At 43.4% G+C, this 21,994-nt stretch overlaps 1 protein-coding gene across 1 annotated transcript in view; it reads right to left on the bottom strand.

Moving 5' to 3' along the window:
• LOC146618165 (chloride channel protein 2-like) overlaps positions 1-14,495 on the bottom strand; it is a 57,636-nt gene extending 43,141 nt beyond the window's left edge. Inside the window, exons 1-3 of the mRNA XM_085371702.1 lie at positions 14,445-14,495; positions 4,913-5,042; positions 98-229 (exon numbers count right to left, since the gene is read on the bottom strand). Coding sequence (XP_085227828.1) covers positions 98-229; positions 4,913-5,042; positions 14,445-14,495 — 313 coding nt within the window. The remainder of the gene's footprint in view (positions 1-97; positions 230-4,912; positions 5,043-14,444) is intronic.
• Between the last annotated feature and the right edge of the window lie 7,499 nt (positions 14,496-21,994).

Below are 21,994 nucleotides of genomic sequence, written 5' to 3'. Positions count from 1 at the left end.
TACCTCCTTCCTTCCCAAAATGTGTTATTGTGTTAGTGTGTAGTGATGCTGCATTTTTAAAAACAAACAAACAAAACCAACCCAGTCTCTCTGTCACCTTTTAGGAGCATGTTGATGCCCAGTTCCATTGCCCAGCTGGCTAGGCCCATGAGGATCCCCAACAGGAAGAAGAAGATCCAGTCCTCCCCGATCAATGAGATCAGGAACCTCAGCCAGCGAAATGGGCCGACTAATGGGATATCAAGAACACAGCATAATACATTAGGACTACAGCACCCAGAGATTAGTACGGGTCACTTTATTCTACATTTTCCAATAACAGCTGTGTTTCATCACAATAGCTTTTGAAATATTGAACAGCAATAAACATGTTGTTAGCCCAAAAGACCACTGCTCTGTACTCTATAGCATTTTACAAGTTAGTAAACCAGAGATGCAAAAGTTTGTAATTTATCCCACATTTCTTATCTTTGGCCCAAATATAAACAGATCCATGCCCAATAACAAAGAAGCAGATCAGATAAATCTTTAATAATTTCTCAGGTGCGTTCCTCTGGGAAATTCAGTAATTATGAATTTGTTTTGGGGCATTTTTTGTAAAAAATAAAGAAGACATTTTCAGAAGTTTATATTCCTGGTGAAAACCATTTCTCTTTATTTCTTTCTTCCCACCCTTATCGTACTTGCAGGAAAAAGACGATTGTGTGCAGTAGGGATGGGTACCGGTTCTGACAAACGGTAGTAACCAGACCGAAAAGCAGCGCACATTTCGGTGCTTTATTTCGGTGCTTTTTTTTCCTGAGCTGTGATACACTTTAGATTCTAGCCAATAATTTTACGTTTCCGAGGATAGTAGGCGGGGCTAGGTACGTACGTTCTTTTAGAGCAGAGCTACAGATTAAAAATGTCCAAGGCGAAGCCGTCAAAAGTCTGGCTGTACTTCACAGCAAAAGATGCAAACTCAGCAGCAACAAGTGCTTTAAGCTGATACTGTGATACTGTCAAAGGAGGTAACACCTCGAATCCGATGAAACACCTGGCGACGCATAGCGTTTTTTTTAAAAGCCCAGAAATGCGCCGTATTTGATAGCTTGCTGCGAGACCTCACACCGAGCACATCTACTGCGGGTGGGTTGCCTGTTATCGGACCCGGAGCAACATCCCCCAAAAACCCGAAGAGGAGAGTCCTGGCCCCTAGCCCTGCCAGTGTAGCAGAAATGATGAGGATGATGATGCAGCAGCAGCCGTTCTTCTCTGCGTGAGTAGCTTAATGTTGTTCGTGTGTAATTTACGTTGAGTAGGCTAACCACGTTATTACATTAATGCATGTAAGGTGAACTAGCAAACATCATCATAGCTACATGTGGCTGTCTTCTTGTTTGATGGCAGATACTCCCTTCACCCTGGCCAAAAAGGCTAAAATGACCAAAGAAAAAGTGGAAAACAGTTAAACATGAGAGGTTTAGGACAAAGTTTGTGTTCTCCATTCTTTAAGCACCGGTTTGAGCACCGTTTGAGCACCGGCACCGTTTCAAAAGTACCGATTTGGCACCGGTATCAGATAAAACCTAAACGATACCTATCCCTAGTGTGCAGTCACTTACTTTGCTTTCATCTCCCTGCTTCCTTTTTACACTTGAGCTTGTAGAACAAATGCCGATGTTTTAATACGCCAAATAATTGTGCTGTGGCTGACTTTTATGGCATTCAGCCTTTTCATTTAAGCATATCCAAGAATTCCCTGTCAAACATTTATTTCAAAACCTAACTTATTAGGTCCTTCATTTGCTTTTCGAAAACTGCCCTGCATCAGCTGCCGGTAATCAGAATCACAGCTACTCCCAACACTGCAAACATATTGTTCTTTCATCAAATCAAGAACTGAAGGTAATAATATGTGTGTATGTGTGTGTGTATGCTGGCTTAGTGCATTTAAATGGAAGAGCAGTCCATTAACTGTACAAGTTACTTATTTGTTAAATGTAGTCCACACCGAAGTAAAGGGCATCTTGTATCACAATCCAATTGCCCACTCTCTGGTACGTTGCCTTGATGATATTTGAGACTTTTAAAATAACTAAAACGGGGACACTGTGACAATGTCAAAGATGCAGGACACGTTAGAGGGGAAAGCTGCAGTTAAATATGTTCAGGTAAAGGGTCATTGTGAACCACACTGCACACACTGTTATCACTTTGATGTGTTTATGCCTCTGCGTGCTCTCTGAAACCTTTCCCCACTACGGAGCCCCGCAAGGGACATGGGAGAAAAGAATTACGATGAACTTTTGCGAGATCTCGCAAAAGTTGAATTCCCACAATGGCGGCTGCTACTTAGTTGCAATATTACTCTTTCTGGGTCACAAAATAAACTTTCAAGATATTTTGAGGCGTGAATGTAGCTGTGTAAACATCAAATATCTGCTCGGTTTACAAGACATCATATATTTGCAAAAGTGCTACGACGTTTTCACAAAACTTTTGCGAGATCCCAAGTTTGTTTTGCGAGGTCTTGCGGGGCTCCATACCCCACACACTGATTCTATATTATTTATCCACTATGTTACATGTTGCTTCTCAAAATTGCAGAGAAATGTAGCTCTGGTCACCTTTTTGGGCACAGCTGCATATTCTGAGTTTGCATAAATGTCTGTGTGAGTGTTGGGAGTTTGTGATATCAGCAGTGAGAGAAAGAGACAGGAGAATTGAAGACCAACTGGTTTCATAGACTGACACATGGCTACAAAGATGGAGACAATGGAAGTGAAGTGAAGAGAACACAAGTGATGAGGAGGTGCTGGGTGGGTGTCCACTGCCATATACAGGAGGGAGAATTTTGCAATAAGTGTGGAGGAGTGGAGGAAGGTGGATTAAGATGTTTGTATACAACATTATGATCTAGTGAGAGTTGGGTGCAAGTGAATAGTGAAGCTTTAAGCATTAGAAAAAGAGAAAGTAGATGACTTTGAATACCTGGGTTAAACATCCAAAGCAATGAACAATGTGGTGGCGATAAGTGAGAGAACAAAAGTGGAAAGAGTGAAGATGAAGCACTAACTAAAAGACAGGAGTCCAAGCTGAAGATGCTTAGATTCTCTTTGGGAGTGAGCAGGATGGATAGAATTAGAATTAACTACAACAGAGAGACTGCTCAGGTTGAGCAGTTTGGAGACAAGGTTAGAGACTCTAGGCTGAGATGGTCGGGCCATGCTTACAGGAAGGATAAAGGAAATATTGGACAAACATGGAGTTGCCATGCAGTAGGACGGGAGCAAGATCACAGAGGAGGTTCATAGATGCTCTGAAGGAGGACACGGATAGGGTTGGTGTGAATAGGGGCGTGGCGTGGCGTGGTTCTTAGTTGGAGCCACCTAGTCAGGGGCTCTTCGTATGGATTTTGCATGTTCTCCCCGTGTTTGCGTTGGTTCCCTTCAAGTACTCCGGCTTCCTCCCACAGTAATTGGTAATAAATGCTAATTCCTAATTGCCCCTAGGTGTGAATGGTTAGTCTGCCTGTCTATGTTTGGCCTGCGACAGACTCAGGGTACAGCCTGTCCAGGGTATACACTGCCTCTCGTCCTATGACAGCTGGGATAGGCTCCAGCCCCCCTGCGACCTTCACAAGTATAAGTGGAAGAGAATGGATGAATGGACAAGTGGAAAAATGATCACTGACAGAAATTTATCCTGAGTTCAAACTCATCTGTAGGTGACTCAGATGAATTGGGCGTGAAATCCAACTCAATCCAGGCATACTGGATTTAGACAACATCTGTATCACTAAAGCTTCACCATGATTAGGACTGTCACAGCTGTCGACTCTCAGACTAAAACTGACAGTCTATGTGTGCCTTGGAGATTCCACTTGAACATCAGAGACTTTCCAACTTGTGTTTGTTTTATGCTTCAATGCATCCCATTTAGTCCTACATAATCTCGTTACTGTAGCTACCTGACAACACCAACAGTACGGTAAGAAAGGCAGTGGATCATTTGTATGAAATGCTGCAAGGAATGCTTTTGCCATGATTGCCTGACACTGCAGATATTGTTTAGCTTCTTTATCTAACTGTTCAGTAGGATCAATGCTTCCCAAGCAACACCTAAGGCACAGGGTTTAGTTTAGAGACATCAAAGTGATTGTAGTATTACATTTTTAACGGAAAGCTAATGTTCAAACAATTTCTCTCAAGGCTTGGATTCTGAGCAATTCACGGAGTACTCTTTGTATTTTTTCTCTGAACTGGACTCACAACAAAAAGAAATGATTGCCCTGAGCTGTGCCATCGCCAAAGACTGGTTAATAATCCTTTATGTTTTTCTACCACTTAAAATCCCATATGACCATGTAATGCATATTTGATAACAATGGAATTGTTCCATACTAGAGCTGTCAGTGGGGGTTTTGGTTCAGTCTGAGCGCCATCCAGTCAGTGTGCAAATGGCCAAACTACAGTAAAACATGACCATGTTCAATGATGTTTTCAGGACTACAGGAGGCTTAGTTCAATGGTCAAAAAGCAAACCTGAACAGTTAAGTCTTGAGCCTCATTCAGTGGCAATGCCAATATTCAAATGGCAAGATACACGGTGTGGATTTCTACCATATACAAATTGCTATGGTGACTCTGCTCTCTACCGCTACAGGAATTTAGACTGTGTGAACACTTTTGTGAAAGATGAAAAGGTCCCAATTTTAATAGGGTTTAGAAAATCTGTATCACGGCACTTCTTTTCTTTAAACTAATTTTGTTCATTGTGGTGTGACTAGGCATTTGTCCATCACATGGTTAGAAATGGTAAGAAGGTTTTCTATAAAATAACGAAACGAGCACTAATTTCAGAAACAGGAATAATAACACTTGCTGCTTGTCCTTCATATTCCATGCTGGCTGTGTGGTTTGACTCTTACACTTGGCACAGCGTCCATTGTCGTGTTCCAGTGTCCGGCTTCGCTGACTGACCTTCTCCCCACTTTCCTTCAGCCGAGTAGCCTCCTCTTTGGCATACACCCCGAGCTCCTGGGTGTAGCGCCCATACATCTGCGAAAAAACACCGGCATCCATTTAGCTTTCAAAAAACAAACACATTAAACATGTCCCAAAAATGGGCGGTGTGATGTAAATCAGAATTGTGTCTTTCTTCTGACTTCTTGTCTGAATTCATTTCCATCTGCAAAAATCCATATTTGGCCCCCGTGCATAGGGGCAGTGGCGGTTTTTGATATGGGCGACATAAGCCGTTGCCCGGGGCGGTATCATGGTGGGGCGGCATCATGGGCATCGGCAAAAAAAAGTTGCTCGCACCCATGTTGCCCTGACATCATGCCAAAGCATTTTGAGCACTGCATAGGCACCGAACCGTTTTCTTTTGCGGAGAGTAAAGGCACCCTCTGTTTGCGAGGTGCCCCTGCTGCTTGCCACACAGGAAGGAGAGAGCGGGGCGGCATTCTCTGGCTGGAGCGGCATCTAATAACCAGCTCACAAAACTAAACTAAAATAAACCAACAAACTAGGGCTGTCAACATTAATGCTGTCATCATGTCATCATCAAAGTGAGATCTCGAGGGAGAACAAAGGGAAGCGGCGGCGGCCTAGAGGGAAGCGAGCCGGCGTCAGGAACAGGCTGAGAGCTCGTGCACACCGCACACCTCTGCCTAGCATCCTGCTCGCCAACGTCCAGTCACTGGAGAACAAGCTTGACGACCTCAGGGCCAGGATAAAGTTCCAGAGAGACATTCGGGACTGCAATCTCCTCTGCTTCACCGAGACATGGCTGAACCCAGCGGTGCCGGACCACGCCATCCAGCCGGCCGAGTTCTTCTCGGTTCACCGCATGGACAGGACACGGGACTCGGGGAAGTCAAGGGGAGGCGGCGTGTGTTTAATGGTGAACAACAACTGGTGCAACAGTGCGAACGTTGTTCCTCTCACACGCTCCTGCACACCAAATCTGGAACTACTGTCCATCATGTGTCGTCCTTTTTATCTACCTCGGGAATTTACATCGGTCATTGTAAGTGCCGTTTATATTCCACCACAAGCGGACACGGTCACCGCCTTATGCGAGCTGCATGAGGCACTCACACAGCACCAGACACAACACCGGGACGCTGCGCTTATTGTGACGGGGGACTTTAATAGCGCCAACCTCAAACGCGCAGCGCCGAACTTTTATCAACACATCACCTGCCCCACCAGGGGTGAAAGGACACTGGACCACTGCTACACTACGGTCAAGGACGGCTACAAGGCACAATCCCGCCCCCCGTTTGGCAAATCTGATCACGCCGCCATCTTCCTCATGCCAAAATACAAACAAAGGCTGAAACAGGAAGTTCCGGTTCAGAGGAAGGTCGCGCGCTGGACGGATCAATCGGTGGCCGCGTTACAGGACGCACTCGATGACGCAGACTGGGGCATGTTCAGAAACAGCTCCGACGATGACGTCAACGTGTTTACGGAAGCGGTTGTGGGATTCATCGGGAAACTAGCGGATGATACCGTGGAGACAAAGACTATCACAACGTTTCCCAACCAGAAGCCGTGGGTGGATAAAACCATCCGCGACGCTCTGAGATCCCGCACCGCTGCCTACAACACGGGACTCACGACGGGGGACATGGACCCGTACAAAGCCACGTCATATAACGTGCGGAGGGCGGTGAAAGAGGCGAAGCAGCGCTACGGGAGGAAACTAGAGTCACAACTCCAACAGAGTGACTCTAGGAGCCTGTGGCGGGGACTAAGGACAATAACGGACTATAAAGCACCAACAACCGGTATGACGAACGCGGCCGTGACTCTGGCAGACGAGCTGAACACTTTCTATGCTCGCTTCGAGGCTGCAGCTAAGGACTCCAACAATGCTAGTGTTAGCGGCGCTAACGGCTGCAGACAGGAAGATACTGCCAGCACCGGAAACGTGCTCGTCATCTCCGAGCATGAAGTAAGGAGAGCCTTCAAGAGAGTGAACACCAGGAAAGCAGCAGGACCAGACGGCATCCCAGGTCGTATCCTCAGAGACTGCGCATACCAGCTAGCTCCTGTGTTCACTGAGATATTCAACATCTCTTTATCTCAGTCGGTGATCCCCACATGCTTCAAAGAGTCCATCATTGTTCCTGTCCCGAAGAAACCCCACCCTGCTTCTCTCAATGACTATCGCCCTGTAGCCCTCACCTCAGTAGTGATGAAGTGCTTTGAACGCCTGGTCAGAGACTTCATCATTTCTTCACTACCAGACACACTGGACCCACTACAGTTCGCTTACCGTCCAAATCGTTCCACAGACGATGCCATCTCTCATCTCCTCCACACATCACTCACTCACTTGGACACTAGAAGGGGGAATTATGTTAAAATGCTCTTCATAGACTACAGCTCTGCATTTAATACCATAATTCCCTCCACACTCACCACCAAGCTGGAGCATCTGGGACTCAGCTCATCTATGTGTCAGTGGATCTCCAACTTCCTAACTGGCAGACCACAGGCAGTAAGGATGGGCGGACATGTCTCAGCCTCCACCACTCTCAGCACTGGAGCCCCCCAGGGGTGTGTTCTGAGCCCCCTGCTGTACTCTTTGTACACATATGACTGTGTGGCCACTACCAGCTCCACCACCATCATCAAGTTTGCTGACGACACCGTCGTGGTGGGCCTGATCTCTGATAACAACGAGACGGCCTACGTGAAGGAGATTAGGAATCTGGAGAACTGGTGCCAGAGGAACAACCTCCTTCTAAACGTCAGTAAGACAAAGGAGCTGATAGTGGACTTCAGCACTAAGCAGGAGAGGAACTACCAGACCCCCGTCATCAACGAGTGCCCAGTGGAGAGAGTGGACAGCTTCAAATACCTCGGAGTTCACATCACGCAGGACCTGTCATGGTCCTGTCACATCAACACCGTGGTGAAAAAGGCCCGACAGCGTCTCTACCACCTCAGACGCTTGAGAGACTTCCAACTGCCCTCCAAGGTGCTCAGGAACTTTTACTCGTGCACCATAGAGAGCATCCTGGCGGGAAACATCTTAACCTGGTTTGGGAACAGCACCATGCAGGACAGACGAGCTCTACAGAGGGTTGTGCGGTCAGCTGAGCGCACCATCCGCTCCGAGCTCCCTGACCTGCACTCAATCTACAGCAGGCGGTGCTGGACCAAGGCCAGGAAGATCGTGAAGGACCTCAGCCATCCCAACAACAGACTGTTCTCTCTGTTGAGGTCAGGAAAGCGATTCCGCTCCCTGAAGACCAACACAGAGAGACTGAGGAGGAGCTTCTTCCCGCAGGCGATACGGTCTCTCAATCACACCACCACACAGTACTGACCCACACATATGGTTCTTACACACACACTGGACTTTCTGGACTTTGGTTTTGCACAACACTGGTCACTATATTCTTCATTTCCGGTTAATACTTGTACAGCTGCTGTTATTGTGTATATATTTATTTATATTTAGATTGCACAGTACTTTATATTGCAGCTCACTCATTGTCCTGACAATACAGATCTGACTTATGTTCAAATTTGTCTATAATGCTCAAACCAGGGTTGCCTGAAATTTATAATGACAATTCAGGTAATTTAGTCAAAACTTAATAGATTTAAGTTTCACAAGTGTGTAAAACTCACTACAACCCTGTTTGTGAGTGGTTGTGCATGGGAACATTGAATATGAAACAAAGTATTGGCTGGTGTGGCAAAAGGATATATAGAACTTTCCCATTTACTCTGTGGCTGTCATGGTTGCATTGTGTGTTAGTTTGGCTTGTTTCAACAACTGAATGCAGAGATTTAAAGTACTTAGAATCTATACTTCGGACAGAAACGAAGTACTGTACCTGTTAAGCAGGTTACACATTTTTGGAAAGTGGGTTCTGCTCCTTCACAGAGAGGTTTCCCTTGATAACATACAGGACACAGCATGCACGTTAAATAACACACACACAAAGTTGTGTTTTCATATCTTGTTGGGGACATCTAATTCACATAATGCTTTCCTTACCCACCTACCTTAACCCTAACCATCAACAATGAATGCCTAACCCTAACCTAACTGTAGCCCTGACACTAAAACCACATAGTCCCCACAGATATATAAACATGGTACACACACACACACACACTCATCCATGAGTGTGTTTTAACCACAAACACACTCAGGTCATTTAGTTCAAAGAAGCTTTGAGTCACATTTGTTTGTTGACTCAGGTCCCATTGTGTCTATTGTTACATTCGTGTCAGGAAAAAAGTTGACTCCTGCTTTTTCTCCTCACTACAAGCTGAGAAGTCTTGTGCAAGTCCTGTTTATATCAAGGTTAGCCGCTATTGCCACATAGGTTTTGTCACTAAGTTCAGTAAAATTCCAGGAGGCTCAGTCATGTATGAAAAATGAGTGCCAATTGCAACTTGATTCAATGGATTTGGAATTGTGTAGACATGACCGATTTAGAGTATAAACCATTTCTTAATGTCCTATCTTATACCTGGAAATGTCTGTGTAAGGCATCAGACCAATGGCTCGATGCAGTTTTTGCTGTGGGTCACATTCACTGAGCTAGAAAGATGGGAACTGTAGATTTTGTTCTGAGCTGATATTAATTCTGCAGTGCGATCTCTGCATTATAAAGTGGTGCTTTTAATTACAAAGAAAAGGTGAACTACTAACTGGGAATTGCGTAATTGGAAACCCATCTGCAGAAGAAGCTTATAACAGATATCGACTTGCACTTGGGGACTTCAGTGTGTCACAGAGTGATAAAAGAGCAGGAGAGGTGAAGAATAGGCCAACATTTAAAAGACAAGACAGAGTTGACACAATTTGAAAGGGATTTGGCTTCTAGCTAAGAGTCTTTTCTTTTCTTTTCTTTTTTTTACTATTATGTGGTTACATATTTACATTGTTCATTTGAAGTCTATAATTTTTCTATAAACATACTGCAGCAGTAATAAATACTCCAACAGTAGCACATTGATTCCTAAGTGGTTTTTGAAGAAAGAAATAATCTAGGAAAATAAATTCATGTTAACATTGTATCTGTTTTGTTTATTTATAAGTGAGCAGCAGAGCACATGATGTACTGAACATAAAACGCATATTATTAGCTAAACAGGTCCAGATTTGTGCCCAGCAGTGTTGGGACTAACGCGTTATTAAGTAACGCGTTACAGTGACTATGTTATTATTGTGGTAACGAGCACGGTAACTAGTTATTATGCCAAAACCAGGAACGTGTTACTCGTTACTGGGATTTAGATAGGCTCGTTACTCGTTACTTCGTGTGGTGGCTATCGCGGAGCTTCCACAGATTCAATAACATTAGCAAGTGGTGGAGGCCAGCAGGTGGATGAAGGAAAAGGGAGGCAAGAGGAGAGACCCGAAGCAGCCACTGGTCCGAGAGTGTCAGGTGAACTGAACTCCAGGTAAGAAGTTATGACCTGCAGTGTATCTGAGTCACATATAAATCAAGTTTAGGGCGAGTTTATTTTCGTTATGCTGACTTTTTCGTACTGCGTGCTAGCTAGCATGACGGAGTTTCTATACAGCTGGGTGGTGCTATGTTACTGATGTTGAACTTTATTTTGTTCGTAGGTTAATTATTAGAGTTGCCAACCGTCCCGTAAAAAACAGAATCGTCTGGTATTCAGAGAAAATATTACGCGTTTCTTATTGAGGTGAAAAGGAACATTTTGTCCCGGACTTCAGCTACAATGAAAAAGACACAAAGCTGCCTCTTCTCCTCTCATTCTCTCCCCTCCCTCCCTCTCCTGTTTCTACTTCAGTCATGAAACTGATCAATGATCAGCTGATCGTCTCTCTTGTTTGTTTATCGCCCACTTTGCTCCAGAAAGAGGAAACCAGCGGATGTCGCGCTAAACAACAGCAGCACGTTTAAGCTTGATCAGCTGTTGTTAGAATTTATTTAATATTAATTTCTAGTATCAGCTGATGTTGGCTGGAGCCACAGCTGTAAAGCTGCTGGTCATGATGTCGGTTTGGTTATCTGGTGAGAGGGAAACATGAAGATGAAACCAGGAGATGTCCTTACTGAACCATCAGAGCTGAGCAGGTGATGGAGAAACAGGTTTACCTTTTAGGTGACATGAATGAGTTGAAGTTATGAACTGTTTCTGAGAGACAAATAACACCAGGATCCTTTTCTAAGTAGCTGACAGCTGGTAACTGTGCAGGGGCGGGTCTAGCAAAGTGTTGCCAGGGGTCCATGTAGGGCATTAACAGGGAGAGGGGGGCACAAAGACATACTTTTCTTTCTTATTCTCATTTAAAATGTCTCACTTTTAAAAAATAATTATCTGAATCTTAGAACAAACAATTGATAGATTGATGCATATATACCATCAGAACAGTGTACATCACTGTCACAGGCTTTATGATTTTTCCTATAATGGTGGGCCGGTCTCTAGTCAAAACGCCTGGGACGATTTTCTGTCCCAGTCCAGCCCTGTATGCAGCTCATCTGCAGTCTGGTGTTACCTACATCTTCCTATTCAGAAGGCAGAATTTCCGAGTTCTGAGTACCATCGAAAGCACCACGACTGCAGTTTTTGTGTTGGATGTAAAAAGCTAGGATAGAATCATGGCAGCGGTCAACGACGGTCCAGGCGTGGGATTTCTCTCGTGGAAGTGTGCACATTATTTTTTTTCTTTCTATTGGTAGGTGGCACAGTGCACTTGTGGCAAGTAGGCAAGCTAGAAGCCTGGCAGTCTGGCTGGGTATCCAGTAGGGCTGGGCTATATCATACCGTTTACGGTAATACCGGTATAATTTTGGGCAACAATAGGAAAATGACATATCGCGATAGAATATGGGTAAAATGCGCATGCGCAGTGCCTTTGTTTACATACGCACATGGCGGCGACGCAGAATGAGAAGAGCGAAAGTGGATCGATGAATGAAACGGATGAACCAGAACTGGTTCGTAAAAATGCTGCAACTTCACTGGTGTGGAACTGGTTTAGCTTTCGTCCGTCAGATACACAACAAAGCACTATTTTTGGTAGCGCATGCTAGCGGGCCGTCGTTATTACTGTGTTGTTTGGAAAATACGGGGCACTTAAAATCAATCCTTTGATTTCTCTGAAAGTCGACAGAGCCCCTTATAATCCCGTGTGCCTTATGTATGAACTCTGGTTGTGTTTACTGACCTCGAAACGATTTTATGTGCACGGCGCTCGAAAATCTGTCAGATGTTTCAGTACGACTTTGCTAAGCTACGAAGCCGCACCGCTTGATAGATTGTCGGAGCATTACGGCTATTGTAGGCGGAGCCTCGCGGAGTGATACGTACTGTGCTTCAACATAATATTACCGTATTGTGTGTGTATAACCTCTTTTTAAGTTCTGTGGATATTATACATGGTTATGCTGAGGATATGTCGGCCAGTTTCCACTGGAAATGCCTTTTGGTTAAACTGTCAGCAGGGAATTAGCACTGTTACATTTTTATATAACTTTTATGCACATAAAAAACAGCTGCTTGTTTAAGTGAAAATACATTGATGGGTTTTTTTCACTAATAAAGTTGTGGAGTTGTAAAGTATTTTGTCTAGTGTCAATTATATCGTTATCGCAAATTTTCAAATGTATATCGTGATAAATATTTTTGGTCATATCGCCCTGCTCTAGTATCCAGTTACGGAAGCAACACATTAACAAGAGAATTCTGAGTAAAACCAAAGTTACTTTCCCTAGTAACTAGTTACTCTGAAAGTAACGAGTAACTTGAAGTAACTGAGTTACTTTTGATAGAAGTAACTAGTAATGTAACTAAGTTACTACTTTAAAGTAACTTACCCAACACTGGTGCCCAGTGAGTACACAGCAGCACTAATGGACCAGCATCCAGCCCCTTTGAGTGCAGATAATATAAATTGTATGACAATCTTCAAATTACATAACAGTGTGTGTGAACAGTGTTAGTGTCATCAAAAACATTTTGCAAAGATTTAATTAGCTTTGGTGAAATTATGAGCGGGCATTGGTGCTGTAGCTGCAGTCTCAGCTATATAACTTGAAATTTCTTTAAAGAAAATATGTTCACAATGTTTTTTTCTTCTGTTTTTCAGCTCCTGAAAAGCAAGTCCACAGTAAAAACTCTGTGACATAACTGTCTCTGGGGCCCGGGCAGATATTTTTTGGGGCCCCTCTCTGCCACATTGTACAGGAGCAATCACACCATCTTACATTCTCTCTCTCATTCTCTGTCTCACTTACATTCACACTGTAAGAGCATAAATAAGATATAGCAGTTGTCATCATTCATGCTTTTTATCAGCACCTCAGTCAGAGGTTGCGTGAACGGACACCTTTAGTTACTCTTATGCTCTTAAACTCACACAGTCTTCTTCAAATAGGCTACCACACGCCTAAAACAGGTTGAGTCTTGCTAACAAACTGATTTCTAGAATTCCTCATTCAACAGTCATTTCCAATTTACCAACTTGTCGACATATCGCATGCATGTAATAAAATACGAGTGCATATTTTCAACATGAACGGTGCAACGTTTTAGTCCTTTACAAAAACACAAAGTTTGCTACTGCTTGCCAATCAGAACTTTGTAACTTTGGGCCTTGCAACACTGCTCAGATCCGTACACCTGGTGGTATCTTCATCCTGCTCTCTTGTCTCTTTACATTTTTGAGAACCACTTTTTTGCTTTGGTTTGCTAAAAATAATTTTTAATGTCACCGCACCAACAACGTAGGCTGTGAGACACTTGCTGGAAATGAAATTGCTGCATAGTTGATGTCAACAGGTTCATGTGTATTTTGCAAGAATGGCAAGTACTGTATTTCCATGGCGTACCCAGTTCTAGACAACTTTTTAGAAACATTACCTATTTCAATCAAATTATTTAGATAATCTATTAAAGTAAAAATGAATAAAGGAATATTTGCAGGGCTAAAACTGATTTCATAAGAAAAATATATGCTGCTTAAACAAAGTTGGGCTTTTGGTTCAGAAGATAGAACCTAGCCCTAAAGATATTAATGTCCATTTTAAGGTATGGATATATGCATACTCTCTAATGTAGAAGGACTCTTGTTTCTTCTGGCTCCTGTGCCATTTTGGATGTTATGCCTTTGATCCATTTCACTCTCACTAGTTAATCAAAGACCAGTTAATCTGAAAAAATGGACAAAATGGCTCCACAGACGTTTTACTCGAAAGCCAGAGGTGGGGCATCATTTAAAACTTATATTTTCTCAAACATACAATCACCCAGAAAAGTTGTCAGAATCACACAGACAAAAAGTACATGCATATACTTATTTTTCACAAGTTACGCATCACAATTCACTCATTACATCTCTAGTCCAGCTTTGATCACACTTTACTCACGTTTCACTCATAAGTGGATGCACTGTGGGAAAAGTGCACAAAGTTCATATGGTGACAAGTGAAAACTTACAAGACTTTGTTCATACTGCAGCACCCGATGATCTGACCGGTCTCCTGCCATGGTTCTGCTCGAGATTTACAGGTCGCAAGTTAGAGAAAAGCTCAACAATGCTTTCGAATGAAACAATGCTGTGTTCTCAATAATTAAAGCATTAAGCTAACTTTACTTGTAAAGGAGATCACCAAGCAAACTTAAAGAGTGTGCGCTTGTTACAGTTTGATCCTTCTTTTTATAGCCTGAAGTTAGCCTCAAGATATAAAGACTGAGGCGGAGCTTTTTGGTTCGGTAGCTCAGGTGGGTGTGTCAGGCAAGCCATATGAATGGCTTACTTGTCATGGCTTTTTACTCACATTTCTTTTACATTTATCTTTAATTCTTCATTGTATTCACTTAAAAAAAATGTTATTTTGATATCTAGATTAATGTTTTTGTTCTACATACAATCACAAATTCATCCAAGGTCAAACAATATGAAAACATTTCATATTTAACCCTTCTGAGCTCTTTAATTACTTTTTTCTTTTACAGTTGTACGTGACGTATCTTCTTTGTCTTCTAGAATTATGCAACCAATATTTCTGTTGTTCTAGCTTATGTAAGAAATGGGAACAATATATGGGGAACTACAAGATGTCTACCACCAATGTTTTTTTGTTTGGTTTTTTTTTTGCTTGTTTTTTAAAATGTTTCTCAATCAAAAGTCACAAAAATGAATATGAAGTGGTATGAGTCTACATACTGTGGCTCAGTTGAAAAAGAACAAATATAGTCTATACTCGAGTGCCACTGTCTCTACATAGATTTTTTATTGTGAGCACATAATGAACAAATGACTGATAAATGATCAGCCTCAGGTCAATCAGGTCCCACACTTGCAGACCCACTAACAGCTGCTGCTCCATTCACACTGTTAACAAATACTACCCCCCTCACCCACCTTGCTCACCTATCTGACCCATGGTCTGAGTAACCATCATCACTGAGGCCACTCACACACAGACTCAGACCAAGTCCTTTTGCACTGCTTCCAAGGACTTTCTAACCTGTTCTTCTAATGTGTGCCCTTGTCTTGTTTTGTTTATATTCCTCCTGTCTGTATATATCTATTTTGTTTATATTTATATATATATATCTCCTGTTTGATATTTATTCCTGCTATCTTACTATTTATATTTTATAGCTGCACAGTTGGTGTGGAGCACGCACAATAAGCAGGCATTCTATTTTATTCTATTCTATTTTTCCTCTTTTATTATTTTGTTCATTCACTCAGTAAAAAAAGTCAGTTGAAATGTAACCAGGTTAAAAACATGTTTCTCTTGGTGGCTTTAGGACATTCTTAACTCTATCCTAAAACAAATAAAAATTAAATAAATACATAAAATAAAATACATAAACAGAAGCTGAAATAGTGTGGTGACTCAAAAAGTAGACAATTAAATAAAACTAAAATAAACTAAAACAAAAATAAAATTACAAAAAAAATGGGGGGAAGTTGTGCTTCTTCCCTTAAGGCAAACACAGTTCAGGTTTGAGGAGACAGATGATTGGAAATGTAAACAGTGGGGAAAATAAAGGATAAAGCAGCAAAAGTGAGAGCAAGTTAGATAAATATGGATGAGCACATGTAATTAGAAAAAGCTGAAAAACATGAGCAAGCTAAAATAGAGAGAAAAATCTATGTGAGGCTGCAAGATGATTACTCAAGCCCCCCCAGGCCTAAGTCTACATCTTGCCCCATACTGTTGCAGAGAACCGCCATCAGCAACCCTCTTAAAAACAGAGGAACAAACACCTGTCATGGAGCCGACCATGACAGCGCATACGTTTAAGTGAATACTGAGATCCGAATGCAGACACGGTAGGAGATGGAACTAAGATTAAACAAAAGGCGAGCCGTTTATTTGGCTTGACAAAATGTGAACACAAAAACAAACCAAGAGCGAACTGGGCAAAACCTAACTTGACACCTAAACTGGGAGATAACTAAATACTAGGGGTGCAACGATACACAAAAATCACGGTTCAGTTTGATACTTTGGTTGGTTGGATTGATATTTTTTCGATACAAAAAAATGTTCATGCCTTTTTAATTTGTCATTTATTAAAATTATAAATATATATGTTAACTCAAAAGTACAGTTTTTAAATTTAATGTTGCTGAAACAACAAAGTCATAAAAAATAAATCTATCTGATGGAGAAATCCCTCATCTTTGGAAAAGAGAGTTTATTACAGAGAAATGGCTCTTTCAAAATAAAAGCTCTACTATACGCTTCTTCTGGGCTATATTCTCAGCAGCATATTAAACATATCAGGTCCCCATAAGGAGAATCCTGTGCTAACGGCTGTCTAAATCACTCGGGTAAAGTTTGTAGCATGCCTGCTTGTTGTTTTTGTCTGCTTCCACTTGTCTTTGCACGAGGATGCTGTCGGAGTAAATGTGCAGTCATATTCGTTGTGTTCCCACTAGTGCTGTCAGCACTAATCTCATAAAATGACATTAACGCCATAACACGGCAAATCTCCGTTAACGAGCTACCGCGGATCGCCCAGTGCGTGAGGCTGGACGGCGTCAACACGTTAACAAGCTAACTGCGCTGACGCAGTAGTTCCCACCAATTGAGCATTGCGTGGCACATCCGACATACTGTTTTACTTTTGTTCATGACGCGCTTACCATCAGGGTCATACGTCACATGAAAACCAAAATAGTTCCAAACGCCAGATCTGAATGAGGGTGGGGGAGGTTCAGTTTGGGGTAGCGTTGAGGAAGTTGCCATGTTGCAACGAGCTTAGCTTCTGTCTTGCTAGCTTGTGCTGCGCTCAGTGGATCTGCACTCGACAGTGCAGCCTAGGCGGAGTAGTCGAGCGCATGTATCGGTATTGAACCGTTTGATACAGTGCTTTCGGTTCGGTACGCATATGTATCGAACAATACAAAATTTTTAAATTTATTTTATCAACTTTTCTTCTGACGATGCTGTCTGTGTTGAGTGCTCAGTGGATCTGTTTTGTTGCACCCCTACTAAATAAATATGAAAACTGCAACAAAAGACATGGACATGGAACTGAACAGGAACATGAACCTGAACCTGATTAGTAAGAACTCTGAGACCAGCTGACTGGAATGACATCATGACACCATAGGGAAAAGTAACACCAAGCACGATGAACATAGAAACATAACTTTCAAAGTAAAATAGGAACAATGGAATACAGGCATGACATGAGCTTGACAACACAGGACACGCAGACATGACACGTGACAGGTTAGAGGAGACTTAACCACGGTGGTGATGAAATAAAGGGATCTTATAAACAAAGAACTATAACTGAACAACGGAGCTTAAGATGACTAAAGGAACTTAAACATAAACAATGAATATCTAAATACAGGGAAACTCAAAACACTGGGTCACATGACCCAGGACCGTGACAACACCTATTTCCCCATTGCATCTATTTCTTCCACAACAATCTCTACTCCTAGCAGTAAGTTGTCTGCTGTCGATATAGCCACCATCCCACATCCCGCAATACAGACCACTTTGCCAAGACAACTATTTCATTTCTACCGGGCGTAGAGGCAGGCCTGGTCAAACCAAGGACAGGGCTGGAAGCTGCTACAACTGCGGCAGACGTGGACACGGGGCAGGGGACTGCGCAGAAAGGAAAAAGGGCATGAGGGATGATGACCATCCGAAGTGTTGTATGTGCAAAATGTACGTGACAACAAAAACAGTGTATATAGACCCACACAACGTCCTGAAGGATTCATTACCGAGTATTTCTCTGTAAATATCTGATTAGGCATGTAGGCAGTGTAGGAAGGAGCGCTACCGCAGGCCATTCTTACCAGCAGCTGTCAGACTCTGTAACACATGGTTATCTCACTCATCACTCACTCACTCAGCTTGTTTGTTCACTGTACATTTCACCAGAATCATTCACTCCACCCCCCACACACACTTATGTGCACAACTCTGTACTATTTTTATACATATTTCTGTACATTGTTATATGCATATATGAATTTCAGTTGCTTATGTAAATAGGACCACCTTGTTTCTTCCTTCTACATTTTATATTCCACTTGCTACAAGAGCTGTGTAACACCCACATTTCTCATTCGTGGGATAATAAAGGTTTATTCTATTCTATTCTATTCTATTCTATCAGTAATGGGCAAAGCAGGGCTTTGTGAAACACGTAAACATTCAATGCTTTTGTGTAAAATTCTAATTCTGTTTTGGTCATCTTATTCACAATAAATCAATTTATATTCTTTGTGGTGGTGAATTATGTAACGGTTTTAACTGTTGAACACGAGGAAAGAAAACTAGAAAGCAGACCGCGTCAGAGCTGAAAACTACACTATAAGTTTACAGCACAGTATTGGCCTGCCTCTCTCTGCTCAGATGAGTCAGTGGAGCTCATTCTGTGTTTTATCCTCACTTTCTCTCATCTATATGACAGCAATCATTCAAATAAGATATTTGTGCATTGTTTATATAATAATTAAATAAAAACATAAATAATATACAATATTCATTTTTTACACTTGGAATTATGGCGATTAAGTTATTGTTAAAATGTGTGTAATGAATAGAAGCACAGGTATCAAACATTCATTCAGTAATTAAAGGGCCCAGCACAAATGACTCTGCTTGTATATTATATAATTCCCTGCTCTCCCCTGCAGGCGGTCTGTCCTCCAAGTTCAGGTCCTCTAACAGAGGCCTGGGAGCTTAAGTCCTGTGTAGTATCTTAGCTGTTCCTAGGATTGCTCTTGTGGACAGAGATCTCCAATGTTGGATCTGCTGGAGCCACTCGCCCAGCTTGGGTGTCACTGCACCAAGTGCTCCGATTACCACTGGGACCACTGTTAACTTCACCCTCCACATGTTCTTGAGCTTTGCTCTGAGCCCTTGGTATTTCTCCAGCTTCTCGTGTTCCTTCTTCCTGATGTTGCTGTCATTTGGAACCGCTACATCGATCACTACGGCCGTCTTCTTCTGTTTGTCTACCACCACTATGTCCGGTTGGTTAGCCACCACCATTTTGTCCGTCTGTATCTGGAAGTCCCACAGGATGCAATGTTGCCTTCTGGTAGTTTGATCCCCTCAGTTCTGACTACCTTCTCTCTGTTTGTTATTATCCGACTACATTTCTATTCAATTCAATTCAATTCAATTTCATTTATATAGCGCCAAATCACAACAAAAGTCGCCTCAAGGCGCTTCATAGATATAGCTCCATGTCATTGCTGTATATCCTGGTGTTTTGGATCAGTGAATCGATGTCTCATTCACTTCTGGCATACAGCTTGATGCCATCCATGTACAGGGGGTGGCTGACAATTGCTCCATTCAGTAGTCAGTATCTGTAGCCAGTCTTGTCAATGATCTCACTGAGGGGGTTCAGGCCTATGCGGTGTGGGGCATTGAGTCACAGGCCTTCTTGTTGGTCACCCTAGTCTTGCAGTCTCAGGGGACTGCTTTGTCTACCAGGAGCTGGTGTTTTGTGTCTCTGGTGATCTTGCCAATGCCTTTCTGTGCCCCGCTTATGTATTGAGTCATGTTCCTGTTCATCTTTGCTACTAGTTGTTTTGCCGTCAGTGTGGATGTTGGATATCGAAGATTCCATAGGTCACTCATCATATTCATGTAACCCCTTCTGCTGGGGTTACTACTTGTGTAGCGCACTCCAACAGCGCCCAATTTTTGTCTCTTGCCCACTGATGCCTTCTTGTTCCAGTAGCCCACTTCTCATCAGTCAGTCATTTTTTGGTGGCTGACAATTTAAAAGAAAAAAATTGTAGATTAGATTAATTTTCTTTGTTATAATCAATAGAGATTGCTGAATCACCCTCGGGATCTAGTGAAGGGGCTCTCTGAACAACTACATGCAACTACATGCATATATCAAGATGGCGCCGAGTATGGCAGCCTCGTCGCGAGCTCCCCCAAGCAACGGCTTTCTTCTGTGTTTAATTTTACTTTTCCTTTATTTTTTCACGAGCAGCACTTGTCTCCTTGTGTACGACCGACAAACCTTACTGGACATAAAAGACGGTCTTTCTTATAACTTTCCGGAGTTCAAGTTTTGCAACACGGACGCTCCGTTTGCAGACCCCCCATTCATCTCACCTGAGACGCCTTTGTTCTCTGGCCCTGGAGGCCGCAAACGCCGACGCAGAGGGAGAAGATCTGGCGTTCTGGTTCGACTGAGACGGCGCACGTACAGACCACCGTTACCCAGTTTATTACTGGCTAATATGCAGTCTCTGGAGAACAAGCTGTGCGAGCTTCGGGCACGGATCTCATTCCAGCGAGAGATGCGGGACTGCTGCGTGATCTGCCTCACAGAAACCTGGCTATCGGACAAAGTACCGGACTCCGCAATACAACTGCCGGGGTTCTCTGTGCACCGCGCGGACAGGTCACAGGATCTTACTGGGAAAAGCAGAGGCGGTGGTGTGTGTTTCATGATCAACAACAGCTGGTGTGATTATGCGAACGTGCACCCGGTCAAATCCTTCTGCTCACCGGACCTGGAGTACCTGATGATTAAGTGCCGGCCATTCTGGCTGCCGAGGGAATTTACAGCAGTGATTATTACGGCTGTTTACATTCCCCCACAAGCCGACACTGACCGTGCACTCAGGGAACTGTACAGCGCGATCAGCAGCGAGGAAACCGCACACCCAGAGGCAGCGTTTATCACAGCCGGAGACTTTAATAAGGGAAACCTGAAGAAAGTCTCACCAAAACTCCATCAACACATCCTTTTCAACACACGTGGAGACCGGCTACTCGACCACTGTTACACCTCTTTCCGGGATGCGTACAAAGCCCTCCCCCGCGCCCCATTCGGCCAATCAGATCACTGCTCCATCCTGCTCCTGCCCGCCTACAGGCAGAAGCTGAAACAGGAAGCTCCAACCCGGAGGGCGGTGCACTGTTGGACGGACCAATCGGAGTCTGCGCTGCGGGACTGTTTTGATCACGCGGACTGGGAAATGTTTCACGTGGCCGCCAGAGACATTGATGAATACACAGACTCAGTCTGTGGATTTATCAGGAAATGCGTGGAAGATGTCGTCCCATCCAGAACAGTCAAATCCTTCCCAAATCAAAAACCCTGGATTAACGGAGATGTTCGCGCGGCACTGGCGGCACGGAGCACCGCCTTTGCCTCCGCGAACACATCGGACTACAAACACGCACATTACCAACTCCGGAAGACGATCAAAGCAGCCAAACGTGAGTACAGGGACAGGGTGGAGCAACAGTTTGACAACCCTCGGAGTATGTGGCAGGGACTAAACACGATCACAGACTTTAGAGGGAAAACCAGCACACCGCAGACCACGGCCTCTCTGTGTGAGGATCTAAACGTATTCTACACTAGATTCGACACAGCGAACACCATGAGACCGGACAGTGTGCGCACCGCGGATGACGTCAGTGCGCACACTGTGTCTGAGGAGGATGTGCGGAAGTGCTTCAGGAAGGTGAACGCACGCAAAGCTACTGGTCCGGACGGGATTCCCG

This window comes from Diplotaxodon limnothrissa, linkage group LG14 (genome assembly GCF_057381915.1).
Source record: "Diplotaxodon limnothrissa isolate DT_005_m linkage group LG14, D_limnothrissa_male_GT1.1, whole genome shotgun sequence".
In the NCBI taxonomy this organism is placed as follows: domain Eukaryota; kingdom Metazoa; phylum Chordata; class Actinopteri; order Cichliformes; family Cichlidae; genus Diplotaxodon; species Diplotaxodon limnothrissa.
This window is presented reverse-complemented; position numbering and strand designations above follow the sequence as displayed.